General features: G+C 58.3%; 4 protein-coding genes across 11 annotated transcripts; 1 reads left to right on the plus strand and 3 right to left on the minus strand.

Moving 5' to 3' along the window:
- Positions 1-87: 87 nt before the first annotated feature.
- Positions 88-6,076, minus strand: LOC116229543 (protein eva-1 homolog C-like). Of its 2 annotated transcripts, XM_090150474.1 has the most exons (8): positions 5,307-6,076; positions 4,096-4,295; positions 3,167-3,290; positions 2,907-3,059; positions 2,674-2,817; positions 2,517-2,588; positions 2,258-2,347; positions 88-2,146 (listed from the first exon to the last, which is right to left on the minus strand). In XM_090150474.1, the coding sequence occupies exons 1-8, from the start codon at positions 5,806-5,808 to the stop codon at positions 1,767-1,769; spliced, it is 1,665 nt and encodes a 554-aa protein (XP_090006600.1). In that variant the 5' UTR covers positions 5,809-6,076; the 3' UTR covers positions 88-1,766. The 2 variants fall into 2 exon arrangements, with proteins under 2 accessions (XP_090006600.1, XP_090006601.1); XM_090150475.1 differs by lacking the exon at positions 2,258-2,347.
- A 216-nt stretch (positions 6,077-6,292) lies between these two features.
- LOC116229541 (chloride intracellular channel protein 2-like) lies at positions 6,293-11,240 on the plus strand. 2 transcript variants are annotated; one of them, XM_031594066.2, is made up of 7 exons: positions 6,293-6,532; positions 8,623-8,732; positions 8,912-9,037; positions 9,486-9,592; positions 9,716-9,897; positions 9,980-10,102; positions 10,812-11,240. In XM_031594066.2, the coding sequence occupies exons 1-7, from the start codon at positions 6,485-6,487 to the stop codon at positions 10,869-10,871; spliced, it is 756 nt and encodes a 251-aa protein (XP_031449926.1). In that variant the 5' UTR covers positions 6,293-6,484; the 3' UTR covers positions 10,872-11,240. The 2 variants fall into 2 exon arrangements, with proteins under 2 accessions (XP_031449926.1, XP_031449925.1); XM_031594065.2 differs by having other exon boundaries at positions 6,319-6,532; positions 9,980-11,240.
- Positions 11,241-13,419: 2,179 nt separating this feature from the next.
- On the minus strand, positions 13,420-18,899 carry LOC149916053 (interferon upsilon receptor 1-like). 5 transcript variants are annotated; one of them, XM_090150471.1, is made up of 8 exons: positions 18,766-18,899; positions 17,835-17,979; positions 17,570-17,690; positions 16,755-16,930; positions 16,390-16,568; positions 15,966-16,119; positions 15,711-15,835; positions 13,420-15,232 (listed from the first exon to the last, which is right to left on the minus strand). In XM_090150471.1, the coding sequence occupies exons 2-8, from the start codon at positions 17,887-17,889 to the stop codon at positions 14,600-14,602; spliced, it is 1,443 nt and encodes a 480-aa protein (XP_090006597.1). In that variant the 5' UTR covers positions 17,890-17,979; positions 18,766-18,899; the 3' UTR covers positions 13,420-14,599. The 5 variants fall into 5 exon arrangements, with proteins under 5 accessions (XP_090006597.1, XP_090006595.1, XP_090006599.1 ...); XM_090150469.1 differs by having other exon boundaries at positions 18,568-18,815; XM_090150473.1 differs by lacking the exon at positions 18,766-18,899 and adding an exon at positions 18,378-18,492.
- Positions 18,900-18,942: 43 nt separating this feature from the next.
- On the minus strand, positions 18,943-23,886 carry FAAH2 (fatty acid amide hydrolase 2). 2 transcript variants are annotated; one of them, XM_031594064.2, is made up of 11 exons: positions 23,643-23,883; positions 23,460-23,542; positions 23,209-23,339; positions 22,893-23,102; positions 22,649-22,768; positions 21,839-21,974; positions 21,265-21,382; positions 20,925-21,044; positions 20,562-20,673; positions 20,154-20,348; positions 18,943-19,736 (listed from the first exon to the last, which is right to left on the minus strand). In XM_031594064.2, exons 1-11 carry the CDS (start codon positions 23,844-23,846, stop codon positions 19,561-19,563), a joined length of 1,605 nt encoding a protein of 534 aa, XP_031449924.1. In that variant the 5' UTR covers positions 23,847-23,883; the 3' UTR covers positions 18,943-19,560. The 2 variants fall into 2 exon arrangements, with proteins under 2 accessions (XP_031449924.1, XP_090006594.1); XM_090150468.1 differs by lacking the exon at positions 18,943-19,736 and having other exon boundaries at positions 20,171-20,348; positions 20,562-20,749; positions 23,643-23,886.
- Positions 23,887-24,034: the final 148 nt, after the last annotated feature.

A 24,034-nucleotide genomic window follows, 5' to 3' on the forward strand; every position in this document is an offset into this window, starting at 1 on the left:
GCTCTGAGGCCCGAGCAAAGGTGAGCTCGGCTCTGCTCTGAGGAGAACCCCTGAGGGCTGTGCTCCCCCCACAGAAACCCTCTGGGCCACACCACACCCACACCTGGGAAACGGGTGCAGCCACCTGTGGGTTCCACCCCCAGCCAACAACCTGCAGCTGTGCAGCAGTGAGCTGCCCGGGCCGGGTCGGTGTCTGCCCGGCTCGATGGGGGGAAGCAGGAATTTCTAGTCCCTGCAGCACCGCCCTCGGGAGGCTCTTGGGTGCTTTGGAGGTGATGGGGGGATGAGAAGCATCTGCTGCGAGGTGTTTGCTCTGGGATGGCTGCCCTAGCACAGCCTCAGGGTTGAGAGGAGGAGCGAGAATTATCGTCTGTGGGATGGACAGAGATGGGTTTTCCTTCCTTTCCCAAGCTAAATCCTTTCCCTTTCCCAGGCTCAAACAGGCCTAACTTGTCGCTCCCCGTGGCCCAGTGCCAGCAGCACGGAGCTGAGCACTATGAACAGGACTGGAGCTCAACATTTTGTTCCTCCACCCCTTTCCACTGTTAATTGCAGAGGAGAGACTGAAGGGGGATAAGAGCTGGTGGTGATGCAGTGTGGGTGGCTGCAGGCCATGTATCCCCCACTATCCTTTCAGGGTGATGGGAATCCCCCCTCCCCAGGACCTGGAGCCCACATGGGGATGGGCTGGCAGGAGCTTGGGTGTGACAGCTTCATTTCCTGAGCTCTGAGCTTCTGCTTTTGTTGGAAATATCCAAATAATTTTTGTCAGGACAGTATCTCTGATAAAGCAGATTTTATTCACGATTGCAATGGCGGGCCTCCTGCAGGCAAGAGAGCACCCAGAAAACAGAGTTACATCTTTTATTCCCTATTCCCTGACGCTGATCTCTTTCTCCCCTGGTTCCTCATTGGCTGAGTGTTTTAGGTTCACAATCTTCTCGATGCTTCACTAAACATGGAAACACTGGACAAACATAAATTTTTGCTGCATAGGTGTAAATCTCCAGTTAATTAATTAACTTATTCCACACCTGTACAAGGCCAGGTTGGATGGGGCCCTGGGCAGCCTGGTCGAGCATTACATGGGGTGGTTGGTGGCCCTGCATGTGGCAGGGGGTTGGAGATTTGTGATCCTTGAGGTTCCTTCCAACCCTGGCCATTCTGTGATTCTGTGATTATTTTGCAGATATCTGCTTGTCCTTCCTTCCACAAAGATCAGCTCGGGAGAAAGACAGGGGAGTATCTTGGTGCCTGCCTTCACACCCAACCTTCTCACGGACTGAGACAGTCCAGCCTTGTGTAGAGGCCATAGCTTCTCTGATGTTTTTCTTTTGCTGGCAGTTGCTTATGCTAACAGAACAGCTCTACAATATGTTTGCTAATCCCTAACACTCTACTCGCATTGTTTGGAACATGTAACAACTATTCCAGTTTTGCAAGAAAGAATTAATCACATAATTCAGGAATAATGTTCCTAAAACACGCCGCTAACGCATATGGTATTTTACTTCTTAGATCAACTATCTCTAAGGATGAGTTACAGAATACAAATGCACGATGTTCTACTTCTTCAAACCGACTGCTCTCTTTAATATCAAATGCAGAAACAACATTCCATTCCCATGCAGAAACAACATTCCATTCCTACACTTTTATTTGCTAAAAAAAAGCAAGCCCATTCCCCAGAAAGCAGGGCTCACCATCCGGCCAGGGAGGCGCAGAACCAACACTGCACCTGGCACAGCGCCTCGTCCTTCACCTCTTCACTTGGTGGCCGATTTGATCTTCTGGATGGTGTAGGGACTGGATTCCTTGGGCATCCACATCTCCTCCCCACCACGGCCCTGCTGCTCGGCCGCTCCCTCCATGGCTGCTGTCAGCTCGGGGCTGAAGATGCTCTCAGTGGCACGGTAGGCGCGGGTGAGGCGGCGGAAGGAGGAGTCGGAGGAGCTGTCGTCAGGCATGTCTTCATCCTGCTCATCCCGCAGTTTGGTCCTGCTTGCCTCTGAGCGGCCATCTGGGCCCAGCAGAGCCTCCCTGGCCTCCCGCAGGAAGGCAGCCTTGGGGCTGACGATGCACAGCAGCACAGCGAGGCCCGCTGACACCCCGCAGAGGAAATACAGAGCGACTTTTTCAGGGACATCTGGTGGGGGAGAAGAGCAAAGAGAGGCATTGGGGTGCACACCCTGCTGTAACACACAGTGTGCCTGGGCCTGGAGACCCCCCACCAACCCAGTACTTTGGGGCCACGTACCCCAGAGGTGGGCAAAAGCTGCCAGGGAGCTAGTAAAAATCATCCTGTCTTCCCGGAGCCTGGAGAACCTGGGGCCTTTGTACCAGCCACCTGCAGTGAACAAGGGGACGTGAAGGGCCACCTCCCCTTGGGGTGTCTATGTGCCAGACCCCTTCTTTTCCCCAGCAGAAAACACCCTTTTTTGCTCAGAGGTGGATTGCAATGAGGTTCCCCATCCCTATGGGGCATGAGACGGTTTCCCCTCTGCTCCCCAAATTACCGTGCATGTAGTTTGAGAGCAGGAAGGGATCCGAGGTGTCTGGTCCCACCTCCTCCAGCAGTTGCTTGGGCACTGCAATGAGATACGCCGTCCCAAGTGTCACCACCCCAGGGGTGGGGGACACGCAGCCTCCCCAGCCCCACAGTCCCACTCTCACCACAGGTGTAGGACACCCGCAGCTGCTTCCTTGTGCCAGGCAGGCACGGGTCCCCAAAGTTGGCCTGGTCAGCAGTCACTGTGCAGTTCCCTTTGCGGTGACACTTCTTGGAGACCCTCCGCAGTGCATCCGGAGCCAGGCACTCTGCAGGGACACGGGACCTCTGGCCATCAGCACAGCATTGAGCACAGCTCCCAGCCACGATTCGGGCTGCAACCCCGTCCCCCTCGTACCAATATGGGGTCCCCCGGCGTTGGGGGCATCGCACTCAGGTTTGCCCCGCAGGAATCGTCCATAGTGTGCAGAGTAAATGGCCAGGACGGATTTTGGCCTGCAGTGCAGCCTCAGCTCGTTGTTCTCACACACTGTCTTCACCCGATGGTTGTCTGGGGAGGGCGGGAGTGAGGAGAGGGTGACACCGTAAGGTAACCCAACGTGACACCCCAAACCTTCTCCTCTTCCCCAGCCCTGGGTTCCCGTGGGTGCTGCCCACCTGGCCGGCACTTGTAGGATGCGATGAGGTACTTGTGAGTGCCAGGGCACGGGTCCGGCCCAAACACCTGGCTGTGCACTGAGAACTGGCACCACTGCTGGTCCTGACACTCAGCCAGAAGCTTCTGCAGGGCAAAGCAGGGTGGGTGTGAAGCTGGTGGAAGGACCCCAGGCTGTTGTCACCTCTATGCTGTCACCTCTGTCCTGTGGCTGATGTCACCCCCACGGTGGCCACGTGTCTCGTGGGCAACTTTGGTGGCCACATTTTGTGCTGCAGTGCAGGTGTGCATGCCTGCAAGGTACCATGAACACATTGCTCCATGCAATGTCTATGCTGCAAGCATGCAGGCGTGCAGACTCAGCTTCCTGCAAGATCCATGCATGCAGGCAGGCACACTCACACGGCTCCAAGCGACACCCTTGTAAGCATGCACAATCACAGAGATCCATGCAATGCCTGTGCAGGCACGCACATTCGTGTAGCTTCATGTGATACTCATGCACACTGACACAGCTCCACGCAACACCTTTGCAGGTAGCTGTGTACATTCGCACAGCTCCATGCAGCACTTCTGCAAATGGAGACGTGCTCATAGGGTTCTGTGCAACACCCCTGCACACATGCGTAGTCGTGCAGCTCCATGCAACGCCCTCGCAGCCCCAGCCTCCCTCCAGGACGGCCCCGTGCAATGCACACTCACGGCCACAAGATGGGGACGAGGCTTCACGCCACACCTCGCTCTGGTACCGAGGGGACATTGAGGGGACACTGGCTTTTGGTGCTGGCTGGGCTGCAGCAGTGCCACCTCCCAGGCTGCTCTTGCTGGGATTCAGCACAGGGGATCCCACGCATCCTGCTCTCCTAGAAATGCCCAAAAGCACGGCCACGAACGACTCGTGAGCCCAAACGTCCCGGGAATCTGCCCTTACCAGGTGGGCTGTGGGTGACATGCACTCGGTGCTCTCCTGGGACACGTTGTTGGGGCTGGGGCACAGGTTGGGGCTGGGCACGCGTCGTCCATAGAAGGCACCCAGGATGCTGATGGTGGTCTTGCGAGGGCACAGGATGAGGAGCTGCTCCCCATCACACGTGTGCACCGTGTGGTTCCGCAGCACCTTGCGCAGGTACCCTGCAGGGGGACACAGCAATGAGCTGGGGGGGGGGGGGGAACCACAGATGATGGCCAGAGATGGTCACCAAGAGGTGGTCAATCACTAAGAAAAGATCACCAGGAGATGATCACCAGAAATGGGAAGAACCCAATGGATGAGCTATTCCCAGCCCACATCCTTTTGGGTGGGCAGAGGTCCTGGTTCTCATCCTGAATTCCCAGCATGGGGTATTTCTCTCTTTTAATGCTGTGTGGTTTGTGTCCCAAAGCACTTATCTTGGTGCTTTCCCTCTGTTGATTGGAGGCTTGGGGGTGGGGAGAGGGCAATGAGCCTTCCTGCAGGCAGGATTCAGGGCTCTGGGGGATGGAGGGTGCTGGATGCTGAGGGATGAAGGACAGTGAAGGATGCAGGTTGCTGAGGGATGCAAGGATGCAGGACGGAGGGTGCTAGGAAGGCAGGGCACAGCAGCAGCTCCCCAGCCCCCAAATGAACACAAGCAGGTGGGAGTGCTGGCTCCCAGCCCCACGCTTGTCTCTCTGTCCATCCATCCACAAACCAGTGCCAGGCTCGACTGCACAAAGAGCCCCTTTCAATTCCCCTATGGCCACCAACCCCTCATCAGCCACAGCCAGCGCTGCTCCCAGGGGCCAGCAGCATCCAAGGGGCCAGCAGAGATGTGGATGGGGCTTGTGCTTGAGAGCTGAGGTTCCTCCAGTGACAGAGGCATCGCAGTGCCTCCACCCAGCACTGACACACTCTCACTCAGATGCTGTTTTTGGGGGTGAAGCACCAGCAGGGAGGCTGCGAGCGATTCTCCTTGTGGTGTGGCTGACTCAGACCCAGAGTTGTGCTGTCAGCTCTGCCCAGATGAAATCACATCCTCCCCACCTGCCCCAGAACAGCTTTTTAGGTGCTGGACCAGAGCCAGCGCATCTCCCATGGGATCCCCCAAACTCCACAAGCCACCCAGCCGAACCTGGCTTACACCCCACCCCTCATGGTCCCCAAATCCTTTGTGCCCCACTCACCACTGAGCTCCGGGCTGGCCTCTGTCCCTGCAGCCAAGCAGAGGAGCAGCAGGGCCACCACCAGCGTGGCCACCATGGTGCCACCAGTGCTCTCTGCCACTGCCCGGTCCCTGCAGCAGCTGGCGCCAGGGTGGGGGCTGGCACAGCAGTGACAATGGGTCCTTCTGTGCACTGCAGAGCAACTGGGGGCAGCTGGGACAGCACAGGGACAAGTGCCACCGGGAGCAGAGGATGTGCTTTTGAGGACTATGCAGCAGATGGAGGAGGGCAGTGGGGTCCCCAGCCTGCACCCCGCTTTCTGCTTATGGCCGGGCGGATACACGCGTGCTGCAGGCTGTGTCCCAGCACATGTCCGGTCATTGAGTGCTGGGGAGGAAGGGAAGGGCTGCCTTGTGCTTAGCAGCAGCAGGAAGTTCTCTTCATTCACAGATTGTTTGCAAAAAGTTCTGAGCTTATCCAAGCTGGGGGGAATGGGGCAAGTGGGGCATAATAAAAACCCCATTTTGTGCAAAGCTGGTGCTGGCTGCACGGCACCACGGCACACTGCTAGGCTCACCCCAGCAGCCAGCTCCACCCAAAGGCATCCTGGGGAGGAAAGCAGGGGGGCATCTTTCCCATGAAACAGCCCAAATTCCGGGAACAGGGCTGTGGAATGGGTGTTTTGCAATGTCTTCCTGTGTAAGGCTGTCTGTGAGGAGGTGGTGGCAAGCGGCCAGGTTTGCCCTCCACGCTTCCCCAAACCCTCAGCCCCACATCCCCGTGCAGCAGGGTGGGCACGGTGGCATCGTGCTCGTGTCCTGTATCTGTGGGATCCAGCAGGACGGCAGCGAGAAACTCAGGGAGAGGTAAAAAAAAAAAAGGGCTGGAGGGTGATGAAGACACTTCCTGTACAAAAAAATAACCCTATTCCCATTGGAGAGGTGATTGAGACGCCTGGGAGGGTGTGATAGCCTGGCTGGGGACCCGTCAGTGCCTCCCTGATAGATGCGTGCTGAGTCACAGCTGGGAGGCCCCGCAGCTTCCCCCTCCTTGCACCCCATCGCTCCTCCCCGCCTCGGACGGGAAGGAAAGGGCGAGCCCCAGTCCCAGCCCACCCCGAGGTGCAGCAGCCGCGCGCCGCAGAGCACGGGCGAAACTCAGCACAGCTGTGAGCAACTCCCCCGACTGCGATCCCTGCTATGGAGAGCCGGCCGGTGAAGGAGCCCGAAATTGAGCTCTTTGTCAAGGTGGGTTTGCCAGGTCTGTTGCTTGCGGGTGGTGGGGATTTGGGGTGTCTCTGTGGATTGGCAGGCAGCTGGGTGGCGTGGGGAGCCCCAGAGGATGCTCCCCTCCAGAGGTGGTCGTGTATCCCTTGGAAACTGCAATTGCAGTGAAGCAGATGGGTGAGTGGCTCCAGAAGTGCTCCAGAAGTGCTTTCTCCAGCTGGGAGGGAGGGTGGAAGCACAACGCAGTGGGGCTGAGAAATGGAGCGGGTGCCCCAGCACGGGCGGGATGGGGCAGCTCCTTCCGTCAGCCTTGAGGATTATTCTCTAGAAAATGGGCTGTTTTTTTTTCCCTTCTCTTTCCTTTTCTTTCCTTTCCTTCCTTCTATTGAGCAATTTTTCAAGTGTTTCCTCGGGAACATTCCGACACTCCTGCTCCAAACAAACATCTGCAGCCGCATGCGCCGCCCCTGCTCCCCTCTTTGGATATCAGCACTGGGAAGTGTCACCATGGGCTTCACCCCATCCCCTCTCCCCAAAGCAATGCTCCCCAGACACCCAGCCCAGGCTGAGCATCTGCTTGAGGATAAGGATTGAGGTCTCACATTCCCTCTTTTTGCCCCAGGATGGCTTTGGGAAGAGGAAGACGTGTGCACGGCTGCTGTGATGGCGGCAGCACATTTGAGGGGGGTTTTGGAGGGAAGGGAAACAGAAAACAAATTGGCGGCTCAGGACTTCCCCTAAATCTTAATTTAGCACCAAAAACCCCCTCTTGCACATCCGTTAGCAAACTGATGTACGCATCGCCCTCCATGTGCTCTGTGCATGGCGTCACCGCGCAGCCCACCCCAAAAGTGCCCTCCAGCTCTTTTAGGGAGATATTTTGGGTGGGTCTGGGGGATGTTGGGGTGATGCAGCTCACAGGGTGCTCCCTCCTCCTCGTGCTGCTTCACTCTGCGTTAAACCACCGGAACTTGTGAGCAACTTTGGGGTTTTGATGCCTTGTGCAGGCGTGGGGCCTCGGGTGGGGGCTGAAAGCCTGCACCTCCCAGGCTGCCTTCATCCATTGGCTTGGGGGCTTTTCCATCATCTGCAGGGTTTCTCCAGCATCTGGAAGGGTTCTTTATCATCAGGAAGGGTTCTTCCATCATCTGGAGGGGTTCTCTATCATCTGCGGGGACTCTTCCATCATCTAGAGGGATTCTCCATCATCTGGATGGGTTTTCCATCATCTTCAGGGCTTTGCCATCATCTGCAGGGGTTCTTCCGTCATCAAAAAGAATTTTTACATCATCTGGAAGGTCTTCTTCATCATCTGGATGGATTTATAATCTCAAGGGTTTCTCCACCATCTAGATGGCTTCTGTCATCATCTGAAGGGGTTTCTGCATCATCTGGGGGGGAAAACAGTGGGCACAGTCACTGGGGAGCAACAGGAGCTCTTGCTGAGCAGAGAAAGAGGCTCTTGCTGGAGAGGGAAGCAAAGAGCAATGACTTCCCCTCCCTGCTGTTCGGTGCCATGAGTGCTAGTGGAGCTTCCTCCTGATAACATTTGGCTCTGAGCATCCTCAGATCGGCTTGGCTAAGGTTTATTTTCTGCTTCCTGCAGAGGCCATCCTGATTTTCCTTTCAGGACAGCCTCACTGAGCTGCCAGTGCTGGAGGTGCTCCAAGGGATGACATTGGTGTTGGCTTGTTTGGTGTTGGTTGGATTGTGGAGAGGGGAAAGGGAGCGGAGATGTTTGATGGCAGAAGAGGGGTGAATTTGAGGCTGTTTTCTAACCTGCCAACTCAGGACACCTGCAACCCAGTGTTATCCCAAACTCTCCTCCAGGTGGTTGTGGTGGCTGTGCTCTTCAACCCCTTCTCCTCCCTGGGGTGGGTGATGCTCACTCCTCTCGCTTGGCTGCTTTAAGGCTGTGCAGTGCAGCAGACAAAAACAAGCTGTGCTTTTCCTGGCAAACATGAGCACATTTCCCCTCTGAGCCTGGCGTCCTGGCCAAGCTGACCCTCCCTTCCTCTCCCATGCGCTGTCCATCCTTCTCCACCTCCTCCTCCTCCTCTCCTCCTGGCTTCATCTCAGGGCAGGCTTTGACCTCTCTGCTCTCTCCGCAGGCTGGGCTGGATGGAGAGAACATTGGGAACTGCCCCTTCTGCCAGCGCCTCTTCATGGTGCTGTGGCTCAAAGGGGTGAAGTTCAATGTCACCACGGTGGACATGACCAGGTGAGGTGCCAACACCGAGGTCAGTCCCTGCCCTCCAGCCATGTGCATCACTTACACATGGGTTTGAGACACCAAAAAGTTGGGGGGCATCTCCCAGAGCCCAAACCCAGCCCAGCATGCAAGCAGGGCGCTCCCCGTGCGCTCACCCCAGCTTTTCCCCCTTCCTTTTTCTGCCCCAGGAAACCCGAAGAGCTGAAAGATTTAGCACCAGGCACCAACCCGCCCTTCCTGCTGTTCAACCGGGAACTGAAAACTGACTTCATCAAGATTGAGGAGTTCCTGGAGCAGACCCTGTGCCCACCCACGTAATTGCAAACCCGCGTTGCGCAGGGCTGGCTGGATGGGGAAACTGAGGCAGGAGAGCATCCGGGGTGGGGGACAGCATGGGACAGGGAACAACAGGAGGATGGTGAGGATAAGATGGTGGTTTTGCAGCTGGCAATGGCAATTGCTGTCGGGGTGGGGACAGGAGGTGCCCCCACTTCTGCCTGCTCATTGCCAAAGCAAACGCCCTACACAAAAGAGGAAACGCTGAGTGCATTCATCGTCATCCTCCTTGCACATGTCAGCCTTGAGCAGCACCCTAGGACAGTGTCTCCAAGCCCCACAGTTTGTTCCCTATGGCAAACAGCCGTGCTAATGAAGCAGCTGCAGTTATTTAAAGTGCTGCAGCTGCTCAGCCCCCCTCCTGTGCCACCTGTGAGTACCACCATCCGTGAGATGTCCTCAGCTGACCCCAGCATCTCCTTCCAGGTACCCGCATCTGAGCCCCAAATATAAGGAGTCCTTCGATGTGGGCAGTGACATCTTTGCCAAGTTCTCGGCGTACATCAAGAACTCACGCAAGGAAGCAAATAGCAGTAAGGACCAGGGGCTGGGGAATCCCAGGGCTCTGCTCCCTTCGGCACAGCCTGGTAGAGGCTCAGGGAGGGCGATGAGGATCAGGCCCATGCATGACGCCATGCTTTTCCCTACCCACCCAGACCTGGAGAAGGCTCTGCTGCGGGAGTTTCAGCGGCTGGATCAGTACCTCACCACCCCACTGCCTGAGGAGATCGACCAGGACAGCATGGAGGACATCACCGTCTCCAAGAGGAAATTCCTAGATGGGGACCACCTGACGCTGGCTGACTGCAACCTGCTGCCCAAGCTGCACATCATCAAGGTAAAGGCACCCAGAGCCAAATCTGGTGTCCTCTCCACACCGATTGGTGCTGGTGAGGCCTGAGCTTCATTCTTCCCTCCAGATTGCAGCCAAAAAGTACCGCGACTTCGAGATCCCAGCTGACATGACGGGTGTCTGGCGCTACCTCAACAACGCCTACGCCTGTGATGAGTTCAGCCACACGTGTCCTGCAGACGAGGAGATCGTGCACACCTATGCCAGCGTGGCCAGGAAGATGACCTAGCCCCCTGCAGGACATCGGTCCTTCACCTCCCACCAAACCCTGGCCAACAGAGGGGCTGGGGGAGGGGGGGTTATGGCATCCCTGCACCCCAGTTTTTGGAAAGAGCGCCTTGCTTTGCAGCCCCCACGTGCCACCAGAGTGGACCGTACCTATGGACTGGTCACCGTCTGGCTGTGGGGGCAACTGTGTCCCCACCCCTACAATTCATCACATGGCACACGATGGGAAAAGCCAAGCACCAGCCTATTGTGGAAGAGCTGAGACCTCCCAGTGTGTCCCACCACTGCTGGAAGAGACACGTCCCTGCAAGGTCCCACCACCACCTGTGCTTGGGCTGTCTCTCTTCCCCTGAGGCATCCAGGCTCCAACAAGTTCTTCCCCTACAATTTATTTGTGGCAATAATCAACAGTGGGCATCCATCTCCTCAATTGGACAGCAGGGTAGGGAGATGCTGGGGACAGCACCAGGGATCTTCTGGTGGCTGGGAAAGAAGGGCTTTGTGGTTTCTCCTGAGAAATCTGCAGCTCTGGGGTATTCCAGCCCCTGGCATGTGGCGCTGGCTACCAGCTCACACGTGGCTCTGAGACCTTGGTGGACCCCAGGGGAGATGCAGCCCAACCTCCCTGCTCTGCATCAGCCCCTCCCCACCTGACCTGGAGAGAGGTACAGGACAGAGCATCCTTCTGCTTTCTGCACTGCAGCCCCAGGCAGAAGCTGCTGTGTCCATAGGAGATACCCATGCTCCCTGGTTAGCACTGTTCCTCCCATTCCAGTGCCAAAGAAGTCAAACCCCCAACCTCCCACCCTCCCTCCCCATGCCTCCAGCTCCTCCCAGGGCTCCCACCAACACAGTCAGCCCCCTCCAGCCCCCACGGCCAGCAACAAATACTGTACAGTGAGCGTGAGGGTCCCATGCAGACCCTCGCTGGCAGAGCCACCCGCCAGCTCTCACTGCCACCTCCCTCTTTGCACTAAAAGGTGTGTCCTTGCAAGCCTGCTTCTGATAGCACCGGGTTTGGGGACTGTTGTTTTTGTATTGATGAGTTTTGGGTTGTTTGGTATTGTTTGATTTTACACTTTTTTTTTTTTTTTTTTTTTGATAACTAAAGACAGCAATAAACTCTATTTTAATACGCCTTGCTTGTGTACTGTCAGCACGTGGCATCTGGGCACAGCTGGGCAGAGGGAAGGAGGGATCTCCCATGCATGCAGGGCTTCTCTCACAGCCTGCATTTGGTGATGCAGTACTGCCAGAAGCAAGCAGGAAGAGAAAGGTGAAGCTGCTGATGTGAGGGGCTGCAGCACCGCTTGGCTGTGGACAAAACACTTAAAGGAAGGGCGATGCCCACCCATCCCCCCAGCCTTTCAAGTCATTTCTAGCAGCACAGATAGAGAGCTGGATGCCTTTGTCCACACAGTGGGCACCCTCTGTCCCACACTGTGGTTACCCTTCAGCCCAAGACGTGATCCATCCCTCTCCACCCCAAGGTATGACCAACCTCCATCCCAAGCCCTGATCCCTTCAGCTCAATCCACGATCCACCCCAAGGCCAACCTTGATTTCTGTGGCCCCTCAGTGGGAGGGGTCCCCAAACCCACTGGGACATGGGCACACATTCCTCATGTTTAGTTGCTGAGGATCCTGCTCTGTCTCTCCTGCTCTCAAGGGCATCCTCAGCACCGCTCTCCCTCCATGATTGGCCCCACACCAGCCCCACCTTCATGCCCAGCTACCTCTAAGCCCAGGCATCCCTCACTGCCATGAGCTTGGTGTTCCTGGCTCTCTCCATTTGGCACAGTCAGAGCCTGCTCCAGGCTCTGGGATGGCTGGAGTCCTGCTGGAGGCTGCTGTCAGCCACAAGAACAGCTGCCCCACCAGCTGGGTCACCTGTTGGCATTGGGTCTGGGTCCAGTACTGCACAAAGGGGAGGGGAACCCAGTGAGTCCTGCTGGGATCCGTCCATCCCCAGGGGCAGCACATTGCATTTCTCATTGCTGAGCCCCACAAAGCCCTTCAGACCTCATCTTCAGCCCACAGGTCCCCCTAGATGTCAGCATCACCCCGTGGGGCCACTCGTCCCAGCCTGTTGCCATCTGCAAGCTGCCTGAGGACACGCTCTGTCCATCCAGGTCATCAACAGAGCTGCTGGACAACATTGGTCCTCATGTAAGATGTGCTTCCACTGACCAGCCTGCAGCTGTTGTCATCATCACCCTGGGGATCCAGCTCACCCACTGCTCATTTATAGACCCTGATAAGGATGCTATGGGAGGTGGTGAGGAAGCAAACAGCATCTGCAACCTTCAGGGCAGGTGGGGAGAGTTCCCGTATCGAGATTCTCTCTGCCATGAATGTCAGCTCTGTGCCCTGCCTGGCTGTGCTGATGCAGCTACAAAGGGTTAAGTGCAGCTTGAGGGTTAAGTGCAGTTCGAGGCGTCCAGTTGCTCCTGCCTCAGAATCCAGCTGGCTGCGGTGCTTTCCAGATCTCTTTCACCCATTGCTCCTCCAGCGCCTGTCTGTGCACAGCCCCAGCTCCCACCACAGCTCCAGCTGGCTCCAAAGGCATTCCCAAGCACTTAGCGTGGGTATTTTCCCCGTGTCAGACATGTGATGGAGTTGCTAAAGCTCTGGAAGTCCCCGTGAGTCAGCCAGGCAGTGAGAGGAGAGGGGAGGCCACTCGTTTCCCAGAAACAACAGCAGTGTGCCACGACAGGGCTGCGTGCTGCATGGGCAGAGCTTGTCCCATTGCTTCTGGGGTAGGTGGGAGCAGCGCTGCAGAGATGAACCCCACTTCTGGTGAGGCTGGGACCAACATTTAGACAAAGCTAAACGCATCCAGGCCGGTAAGTAATGCAAACGGAGCGACCTGAAGGCGCCTTGAGGCATCAGCACTGCAGTCTGCGGCGGGATGTGGCTGGGATGGGGTCGAGGAGCACCGTCCTCCTGCCAGAGCCACCTCCATTTCCGTCCATCAGATGCCGGGTGCGGATCCCAAAGGCACGCTCACCCCTTCTGCTACGCATCCTGACTGCCGGCACTTGCCACGCGTGCCCAGAGGAGGGCACTGCCAGCCCAGCACGTGGGGTGGGAAGTCATAGAGCCACAGAATGGCCCCGGTTGGAAGGGACCTCAAGGATCACGAAGCTCCAACCCCCTGCCACACGCAGGGCCACCAACCTCCACATTTCACAGCAGCCCAGGCTGCCCAGGGCCCCATCCAACCTGGCCCTGAACACCTCCAGGGATGGACGGGGCATCCACAGCCTCTCTGGGCAGCTGTTGCAGCACCTCACCGCTCTCACAGCAAACAACTTCCCCCTGACATCCACCTCAATCTTTCCTCTGTCAACTTCAAACCATTTCCCCTTGTCCTGCAGTTATCTCTCCTTTCCAAGAGTTGATTCCCCTCCTGTTTGTAGGCTCCCTTTAGGTACTGAAGGCTGCAATGATTCACCCCGCAGCCTTCTCTTCTCCAGGCTGAACAAGCCCAGCTCCCTCAGCCTGTCTTTGTAGCGGAGGTGCTGCAGCCCCCTGATCATCTCTGTGGCTCCTCTGGACCCTCTCCAACAGCTCCCTGTCTTTCTTGTACTGGGGGCTCCAGACCTGAACACAGTACTGCAGATGGGGCCTCACAAGAGCAGAGTAGATGGGGACAATCACCTCCCTGTCCCTGCTGGCCACCCCTCTTCTGATGGAGCCCAGGATCCCATTTGCTTTCCGAGCTGCAGGAGCACACTGCTGGCTCACGCTCAGTTTTCCACCCACCAGGACCCCCAGGTCCTTCCCTGCAGGGCTGCTCTCAAGGGCCGCTCCTCCCCGCACAGCCCTCCCCCCCTCTCCGCTCTCCGGATGGTCTGGCAGCTCAGCTCTCTGACAGTGAGCAATACAAACACCCTCTTGCTATCCCCCGCCGGGCTGTTTCTCACACAGAGCCGTTGCCAGCTGCATTCTCCTCGCTGCTTTGAAGCAGCATCGTCAGAAGCTCAAACCACCACCACTCAAACGTCGCTGCGCTCCGCGATGCCTCACACCTCCCAGCCAGTGCAAAACCAAAACCTCGCCGAGCCGAGCTGCCAAAATGTCACAAAGCTTCACCTTTTTCCACTTTCATCTTTCCTTTTTCGCACTCTTCTGCTGCTTCACCTCCCGGGGTGGGCGGCACAGCGGGGCCACAAAGCACAGAGGGACGGATGGAGAACCCACTCGCTGCAGCAGCGCCCTGTGGCACAGAGGCTGCAGGCACAGCAAAGAGCTTTCGGCAATAAATTAGTGTTATTGCAAAAGTAATAATAACTGTGCAGATCTGACAAATTAAAAATAATAACAATAAAAAATCTCTAACAAAGAGATGTCTGCGTGTGCCTATGTCCAGGTCTGCATCAGCCCATGCGCTATTCACACACGTCTACACTGGCACAGGGGGATAAATAAAGATGTGGGGTTTGGGTGGTGGCTCTTACTCCTCGCATTCTGCTTCAGGAGCACCCAGCAAGGCAAAGGGATGCTCTGGGGGTGCTGCAGCCTCCTGCTCGTGAGGTGTGCCCACGTGCCAGATGGGCAGCATGCAGGGACAGCCCCGCTGCTGCGTGCTGCTGTCATCCACCCCCAGCTCGGTCCCTGGTAACCTCACAGAGCTGAGTGGTACCCAGGACCCAGCTGCGTCCTCCTGCAGCTCACCAGGGCTGAAGCTAATGGTGTGCAGGGCAGGAAGAAGGCTGCTGCCCGCTCCCAGAGCTGTGGAATAAAGCTGGAGGTGTGGGGAGAGCCACGTCTCTGATGTCCCATAGTCCCCATCCATCACGCTGCTGGCTGGAGACACCGCTGCAGCATCCTCATCGCTTTCATCCTCCTCATCCTCCTCCAGTGCTGGCACCCAGGAGCTTGGCTGGGAGCTGGGTGCAGTCCTACCCTCATGCCACTCCATCCCAAACCCATTGGGGCAGTAACCGCTCCTCTCCTGGTAACACCACTCCCCCAGCAGCAGTGGGGCTGTGGGTGCTGGGTGCTCACGGGGGGCTGGCAGCAGTGGGGCTGGTGCATCCTCCTGCAGCTCCAGGGTGGGCACAGCAGTGCTGCTGGGCAGCAGAGCCTGGAGGGAAGCAGACAGCAAAGCGATCAGTGCTGGTGTGCTACAACCACAGTGCTGCTGGGTGCTGGTGCTGGGCAACCCCTTGCACACACACAAGCAAACCCAGTGCAGAAGCCAATCCTTGGCACTGATGCCAGAAGGGTAAATTGACCAGCTGGATGCCTCCCCCTGTGGTGCATGAGGAACTGCTTAGCCTGGCAGGTCACCCTCAGCATTGGGACATGGGAATGCAGGGGGCAGTGGGATGTGGGGAGCCAGGCTGTCCCTGCTGAGTGCCATAGGGGAACAGGGATGCACAGCTGAGAACAGGTCAGGTCAGCTTCGCCCTGGTGCTGCTCCAAGGGTAAAGCTCACATTCCCTGCTCCAGCAAAACACAGCACCCCGGTGGGGCTGCACCCCTCGCAGCAAAGCCAAAGGCAGCATGGCATGCAGAGGGCTGCAGACCCCAAGAGCCCTGCATGCATGGTGGTCACTCACCAGCATTTTTGGGAGGTGCATTTCAGAGGACTTTGGGAAGACGTACACACAGGTCAGGCAGACAGCAGGCACACTCAGCAGTGGCAGGGCAGCAATCAGAGCAGCCAGGAGCACCCAGGGGAAGCCTGCAGGGAAAGTCCCCATCAGCCCCTATAATGGCATCCCACTAGCTGGGTCCAGCCCCAACCAGAGTGGTCCACGTGGGCTGTGTGACCCACATCCTGCTGTGTGTCTTCAGTGACACTGAACTTTCACCTGCAGGACCCGCTGGTGTCACCAGGCACTGCTCAGCCTCCAGGCTCTGCTGTGGGGCTATGCCCACTGCCACCGTGCGGATGCAGTACTGTGTGCTGGGCATCAGGAACCTGAAGGTACACGATGCTTTCCTGGTGGTCCACCTGCAGGGCACCTGCAAGCAGAAGGCCAAGGTCCCAGTGACTGTTACACAATGGCAAAGGGATGCTTTCATCCCATAACCATTCAGCTTTTATGATGCACACCATCTGGAAGAAGGTCCCCAGACCAGAAGACCCATCTTTGGGATACAAACCACCCCTATCTCCTACCCACTCGTCCACATGTGGGACAACATAATGGGTACCACCAATTCCAAGCCCTCATGCTATCACCCCAACACAACGGGATACGAGTTCCAGAGCATCCCCTGCCCCCCACGCACCTCCTGCTGGAGCACATCCCCACGGTACAGGCGCAGGTGGTACCGCAGCTTCCGCAGCACTCTGCTGAGAGGTTTGTAGGATCCATGCCTGCTCTTGTATGGGGTGAGCGGTGCACTGAGGTTGATGCTGAGGTTATGGCCCTGGAGCTGCCAGGACAAGGTGGGAGGGCCCACAATTGCTGTAGGGAGAGGGGAAAAATAAAGAGGAGGAAGCGCTAAGCCCTTCAAAGCATGAGGTGGGTGTCATAAAGCAGGAGATGGGTGTCTTATTTCTTCAGGAGCGGTCATTCTCTGGGAACGATGTTTTCCCACCACTTGTAGGATCCCCCCTAAGAGCAGCAGGAATGCAGATGAAGGCTCCTTACTGTCTCTGTATGGCAGCAGCTCGCTGGAACTGACCCACGGGGACGGCTCACCATCCTGCACTGCTCTCACCCTCGCCCAGTAGATACCATGGATGTCGTCGCAATGCAGCTCACACGCCCAGGATGAGCCAGTGCTGTTCTCCCCACAGGTGTCTGCCCTGGTCCAGCGAGAGGTTCTGCCCATGGAAACAATGACAGGATAGGAAAATCCATCATCCATCTGCTGTGCCTGGCCAGGTGGGGTTGGGGAGTGAGAAGTGGCACCAAGCACCGCCTGTGCAGCAGCAGTGGTTTATTGTGTGCTGGAGAGCCCAGAGAAGATCCAAGGGGATGAGCTCCTAGTAGAGAGCTTCTGACAGTTGGGGCATCTGTGGGATGGGGCTGAGGGCTGGGAAGGCTCAGCCCCAAAAGGAGGTGACTTGGACCAGGGGGACCCGATCCACATGGAGAGGAGTGATGATCTTCTTGGTGATGCCCAGTGGAAGGGCAGCAAGCGTGATTTGAAACGAAGATGGACTGAGTGAATTGAAGAATTTCCATTTAAGCATAAAGGAAAAAAAAAAACCAGCAAGCATAAACCCAAAAGAAACCCAAACCCAAAAGAAACCTAAACCCCTTTTTCTTGATTTTACCAATGGGGACCAACAGAGGGAACGGGGCAAACAACAACAGAGGGAAAGAGGGGCCGAGATGGGCTGTGGGGTCTCCATCCTTGAAGGTGGTCAGAACCCAGGATGCCACCTCCTGAGCCGATCCTGCCACTGCGTTATTATGGGATGTTCGTTGCAGGGAAGCAATCTTTGGGCTCCACCTACCGCTTCCTCCACTCCACCTGGTACGCGGTCCCGTTCTGTGCGTGCGGGTCGGGCTCCCACCGCAGCTGCACGTGGAAGTTCTGAGCCCACAGCCGCACCTCCCGGGGGGGCAGCGGTGTACCTGGGGGGCGCAGAAGGACGTCAGGCTGTGCGCTCCCCCGGCAGCACCCCATCAGCAGCGTGCCCCTTCCTTCCTTGGCCACGCTGCACCCATCCCAAGGCTTTGCCCAACCACCCGCCCTCCCCGGCACGTTTTGGGGCTCACCCCGCAGCAGGGCGCAGCTGGCCAGGGACAGCAGCAGGCTCAGCGCAGGGCTCATCCCGTCCCCATCTGCTCTACATGGCCGCGCTGGGTCCCACGTCGTGCCCGAGCACTTGGGCCACCCGCGACCACCATGGGCAGCCAAAACCTGCTTGCAGGAAATAAAACCCAACGGCGTTATTTGGCCCCAGAGCTGCAGCGCTGTGCCTTCCCCACGGAGGCTGCGACTTCGGAGGGCGCACCGCAGTGAGGTGGGGACAAATCCCCACGGGGCTGCGGTGACAAAGGGACACGCGGCTGCCACGGGAGCCGTGCTGCGGCCGCCCGGCTGTGCCCGCCCGGTGCTCGCTTTCGCTGGGCAGTGCCACCCGATGCGGGTGCGTCTCAGGAAGCGGTGACACCCCAGTACCGCCCTGCTGTGACCGGACACCAGGGCGTCTCGTCGGTGAAACGGGGTCCCCCAACCACCCCGAAGCCCCGCACCCCATCGAGCCGCGCAGCACCCGAACCCGACGGGATGGCTTCTCCCTAAAACCGCGCTCTTACCCACCGCGTACAACGGCAGCTCCGTTGCCCCGTTGTCCCCCAAACCCTTTTGCCACCCCGTGCCGCCGCTCCACCCTACCCGCAATCACAGCTTGGGTGGGGGGGGGGGCCGAGCCTCAGCCCCTTCAGCCCCTCCAGCCCCACCGCCCCCCGCAGCCCTCGTCGCCCCCCGCTCAACCATCCCCCCCACCTCCCGGGCCGCCCGCCCGCAGGCACGGCCCACCTCCACCAGCGCGCTCCGTGCCCGCCCCAACTGCGCCCGGATGCGTCCTGTGACGGTGCTGAGGTGATGTGCTTTGGTGTTGTGGTTTTTTTTTTTTTTTTTTCTTTTTAAATTCCACCCCCGGGTCAGGTTTCTTCTCTTTTTCTTCCTCATTGCCCGTCTCACCTCGCTGCCAGCTCAGCAGTGCCCTCTGCTCCCCACACATCGCCTCTGAGCAGCGCCGGGAGCGCGGCGCACAGCACGGTGAGAGCAGCACCGAGGCTGATGCTCCTCCAGACCCCTGCAAGGTGAGCAGCCCCGGCTGGGCTCCTCGGGAACGGCGCTGTCACGATGACACGCAGCCACTGGACGGACGGAATTTAATGGCATCCTCATTGAGAACAGCTCACGCTTATCGCCACCCCAACCCCAAACAGACACGGCCATCAGCCCAAATGGCCACGTGTGTCACTCACGGGGAGGACAACAGTGAGGCAGGGGTTGCCCAGGACGCCGATGGGACCGGGTGATCCCAGAGGGATGGGGCAGGGGATGTTTCAGCCATCCCAGCACGGAGAAAAGAGCATTCCAAGAGCTCTTCAGTGCTGTCAAAGGCTCACGGGAGCAAACGCTCGTCCCTTCTGCGCATTTCCACTTCCGACATCACCTCCAGCACTCCCTGCTTTGCTTGCAAGGCTGGGAACACCCCTGAATAGATCTGGGCACCGCTGGTGCACCCAAAACAGAGGCACGGAGAGACAAGAGAAGCTGGAGACACCCAGCTCTGCAGCAGCCACGGCTCCGGCCAGCCTCCTCCTCCCCCTCACGTCTTCAAAGCAGCAGGAATCGCAGAGCTGGGCACTTCCTCGGGTGTCGGGATGGACGTGGGCAGGACGCAGCACGACGGTGCTACGGGACGTCGGCACCTGTCCTCGCTTTTCGCAACGCGGCCACCTCCGTCCCCGCCTCCAGGAGGCTGTGCTAAGCTTTGCCGGGCGGTACCCATCCTCCAAACGCCTCCTCCAGGTAGCGGGCCACTGCCAGCGTCAGGCGGTCGTTGTAGGAGGCTGCCACCAGCTGGATGCCCAGCGGCAAACCCTCACTGCTCAGCCCCAGCGGGCACTGCGTGACGGGCAGCCCCAGGACGTTGAAGATGGCTGGAAGAAAGGAGATGGCATCAGAGATTCCCCCCCCGAGCCGGGCTGCTGGCTTCCAAGCTTCGGTTGGAAGATTGGAAGGGAGCTTAAAGCCCAGCCCAGCAGCTCAGGCTCCATCCCAGCTGGCCCAGAGCACCTCCAGGGATGGGGAATCCCAGCTGAAGGCACCATCCCCACATCACCCCAAAGCCAGACAGCATTACAGCACAGTGCTGGTATGGAGGAGCTCCAGATGCAGCAGAACCACATAGGGAGCTCCAAGCTGCATCCCACAGCATGGAGCAGCTGCCAGAGCACACTGCATCCCTCTGGACATGGGTACACGGAAATAAATGCCCACCTCCACATGTCCTTAGCAGAGGACTTCTCTGCTAAGCCTGTCATTGGGGACAGAGACCCCCATGCAGAGCTGCTCACCTGTGTAGGCAAAGTTGAAGGGCATGCAGATGGGGTGGTGGTGCCGAGGTGCCACAGTGGGGTGGGGTGGGTAGAGCAGCACACCATCCGTGCCCAGCAGCGTCTCCATCTCGGTCTGCAGGCTCTTCCCCATGCTGACCAGCTTGGCATTGAGGCTAGGGCTGAGTTTCATCACCTTCTCTGTCAGCCCCAGGGCTACAGGGTGAGGGCAGAACAGGGCTGTGGGTTACAGCAGGTGCAAGGCACGCAGCACAGTGCCCTACAGCACTTATAGGCACCGCTTTGGGAAGGGCTTTCAGCCCACCCGCAGTTTGAAGGACGGAGCAGAACACTCTCAGCACTCATTAACCAGCAGCACAGCACCGCTAACGAGAGCTTCCCGTTAATTGCAGGGCTCCCCATGCTTACCAATGGCCGGCAGTGTGTGTGAGGACATCCCCACCAGCCACTTCAGCAGCTCCCACAGCGGCCACACAGGTTTCCCGTGGTCCCCCAGCAGCTCTGTGAAGCACTGTGCCTCCTGCAACCACATGCACACACAGTGCAGCAGCAGCCCTGCATGCATTTCCCTTTGCAGGCACTGCGACTTCTTCCAGCTGCAAAGCAGCAGGTGATGCACTGGGAGATGATGCAATGCTGCTAACCCAGCGGTGCTGGGATGCTATTGCACACAGATCCCACTTTGCAGTGTGCCCTAAGATGGCACCCACGCAGCTTTGCAAGGAGGTAAAAACACTGCAGTGTCCCCCTGTGCCCCCACGTGTCACCTACCGTCCCGTCGCTGTCCTGTGAGGACATCATGGCTGACCAGATCTGGAAGGAGTACTTCATCTTGTGGATGGAAACCCGCTGCACCTGCACCCCCAGATCGCTCTCGAGGTGCTCCACCACCTGGTGGGGACAGAGGGAGAGGTGTGCATCTATCAGGACACAACACAGCTGAAACCCATGGAGACTGGGAGGTCAGTGGGCCAGAGAGCACTCTGCACCTCCTCTCTGCTGCAATAGAAACTGCACCCAATGCTTTGGACACAGTTACAAGTGCTGCTTGCAGGGGTGTTGTGCTCCTGCTGCAACGCAGAAAGTTGTCCTTGCACATTTTCCTTCCTACCTTCTTCTGGGCTTGCAGGATCTCTTTTTCTACGGGGTACACAAACATGGAGCCGCCATCGTGGTCCATGCAGAAGAACTTGATTTTCTCCAGTGACACGTTTTCATCCAGCTTCAGCCTGCAAAAGGAACGAGGCACCTTGTAACTCCGTGCTCTGGAGCTGCTCACAGGCATAGAAATCCCCTGAGGACATTATGGTGCTGCCCATTCCCCATCCACCCTCTCACCCCACTGCTCCCACCGCAGCTCTGCAAATGCAGCCCTGCTGCAATGCCTCATCCATTGCAGTGCACCCTTCAGGGACACCACGGCTAAGGACAGCACTGCAGCTCTGTATTGCAACAGGAGAAATGAAATGCTGAGGCAGCAGCACTGCAGCAAGCAGCAGAACCCGCCCTGCCTGCACTTTGCTCCTGCTGGTGCATGCATGCACACTGAGCTCAGCTGCATGGCGACCGAACGGTGGTCGGAATGGAAAAAACATTAAGCAACAACAGGAAAAAAGCAAGCAGAAAACAAAAAGACAGCCGGTTCCAAACGGGAAGTGCAACTGGAAGCACTGCCAGCGACCTACTTGTGCACCTCAGGGCCAGCCATGACCCGCAGCATCGGCTCCAGGTCCTCAGCGTAGCGGCACATGGGCCCGGTGCACAGGAAGCTTCTCCGCACCCCCTGCGCAATGGGGAACTGCCCATCATTGGGGACCACTCCTGCAAGCAGGGGGAGAGGGGTTGGTCACTGCATGCCACTGCTGCAAGGTAGGGCAAGAAGTGCAGGACTGTGGTCTCCTGCTGCCCCGCTGCAGCTCAGGGGTTGCATGCAACAGGTCTGCACAGCTGCCCCAGAGTCTTGTAAAGGTGCCCTGGGTTTTGCAATGCTGCTCCAATTGTTTGTGGTGATGTCCCCAGTGCCGCTCCGGGGATTTACAATAGTGCCCCTGGGTTTGCAATGCCACTGCAAGCGTTTGCAGTGGTGCTCCTGGGGGTGCTTGCCACGCTCCTCCAGACTTTTGCAATGCCGGTGCCCTCAGGACAACAACGGTACCCTGGGTTTCGGAGTGCCACTCCAGGTGCTTGCAGCAATGCTCACCAGGGTATTTGCAACCCACACCAACATGCAACAAGGAGGGCAAGCAGCTGGCTGGCAGAGCCGAGCACCCCTAACCCCAGCTGCATGTACATTGCATCCCTGCTGCCAGGAAAGTACCCACGCAGCACAGCCCTGCCCTGGGAACACATCCCACGCCGAGGCTGCGGCACCTCCCACCTCCCCTGCACTTGAAGCTCTGCCATCGGGCGGTTTCCCATTACTGTGCTCATGCAGCAAGTCTGCCCCATGCAAGAAGCTGCTTGTTCGCTCGCAGCCTTCCTTCTCTGTGTGTCACCTGTGGTAGGTTTGTGGCCAAAGACACCATTGAAGAACGCTGGCATCCGGATGCTGCCTCCAACATCGGAGCCCACTCCTATCACGGAGCAGGCGGCTGCAAGAACGCTGCCCTCCCCACCTGCAGGGCAGAAAACAGAGCAAAGACAGTGGCTTACAGTGCACAGCACCGCACGGCGGACATTCCCCTCACACCCAAACGTTTGCAATGGCTGAGAAACAGAGCAAAGGGATTTTGCTCGCACCTGAGCTGCCGCCCGCGATGTGCTGCAGGTTGTAGGGGTTGTTGGTGCGCCCGTACACCTTGTTGCTGGATTCAAACCACATGCACAGCTCGCTGCAGTTGGTCACCCCCAGCGGGATGGCACCCGCCTGCTTCATCCGCCCCACCACGATGGCATCCGTGGCAGCAATGACACAGCGGCGTTTCACCAGGCCGGATGTGTTGGGCATCCCTGCAAAGGGGATGGGGTCACTGCTCTGCTGGGTTCCTCGCAACAGCCACCGCAAAAGGAGCAGAAGCTCCAAAGCTCGCTGCAAAAGGAGCAGAAGCAAACCCACCGTGCAAGGAGAAGGCCTCCTTAACGGTGAAGGGAACCCCCAGGAACGGGTACTTCTCCAGGCTGTCATCAGTGCGGCCCTCTGCCAGGAGCTGGTCCACCTGGCGTGCCTCCTGCAGGGCCTCCTCAAACCTGCGATGAACCAGCGAGAGCAGCACGGGGAGAGGCTTCCCCACGAGTTCCCGGGACCGTTTGCACGCCCGCTCTCCCGCACAGCCCAGCACCCGGAGCTCACAGCCCTCCCTGCCCTACCTGTCCTTGACGACGGCATTGATGAGCGGATTCACCTCCCTGATCCTCTCGATGTACGCCTCCACCACCTCGATGCACTTCACCTGCGAGCAACGACGAGGTGCGGGGCGGTCAGCTCGGACCACCAGACGTGACCCCAACGCCACGCATAACCCGCATAACCCCACCTCCCCCCCCACGCACCTGCCGGAGCCGCAAGCGGTGCGCCAGCTCCCGGGCGGGCAGGAGGAGCAGCGCGCTGCGGGGTGGCGGGACGGCGCGCGCTGGCGCGGGGCTGGCGGCGCGTGAGGGCGCGGGCGCGGGAAGCAATCCCAGCAGCGCCAGGCAGGCGCGGGACACGAGGCGCAGCAGGAGCACAACGAACCGCTCCGCGCGTGACAGCGCCATCGCTACTCGGACACGCCCCCCCCCGCGCGGGAGGGGGCGGGGCTTGGATGCCGGCGGAAGTGACGTCAGCGAGGCGCGGCCCCCGACGCCATGTTTGGGGGGGCGGTTGCCTTGGTGACCGGTGGTGGTGGTGGTAACATGGCGGCGGCCGCTGAATGAGTCGTCGCTCACAGGATGGCTCGCCTTAG

Source organism: Phasianus colchicus, chromosome 14, assembly GCF_987193195.1.
Source record: "Phasianus colchicus chromosome 14, bPhaCol1.hap1.1, whole genome shotgun sequence".
Classification (NCBI taxonomy): domain Eukaryota; kingdom Metazoa; phylum Chordata; class Aves; order Galliformes; family Phasianidae; genus Phasianus; species Phasianus colchicus.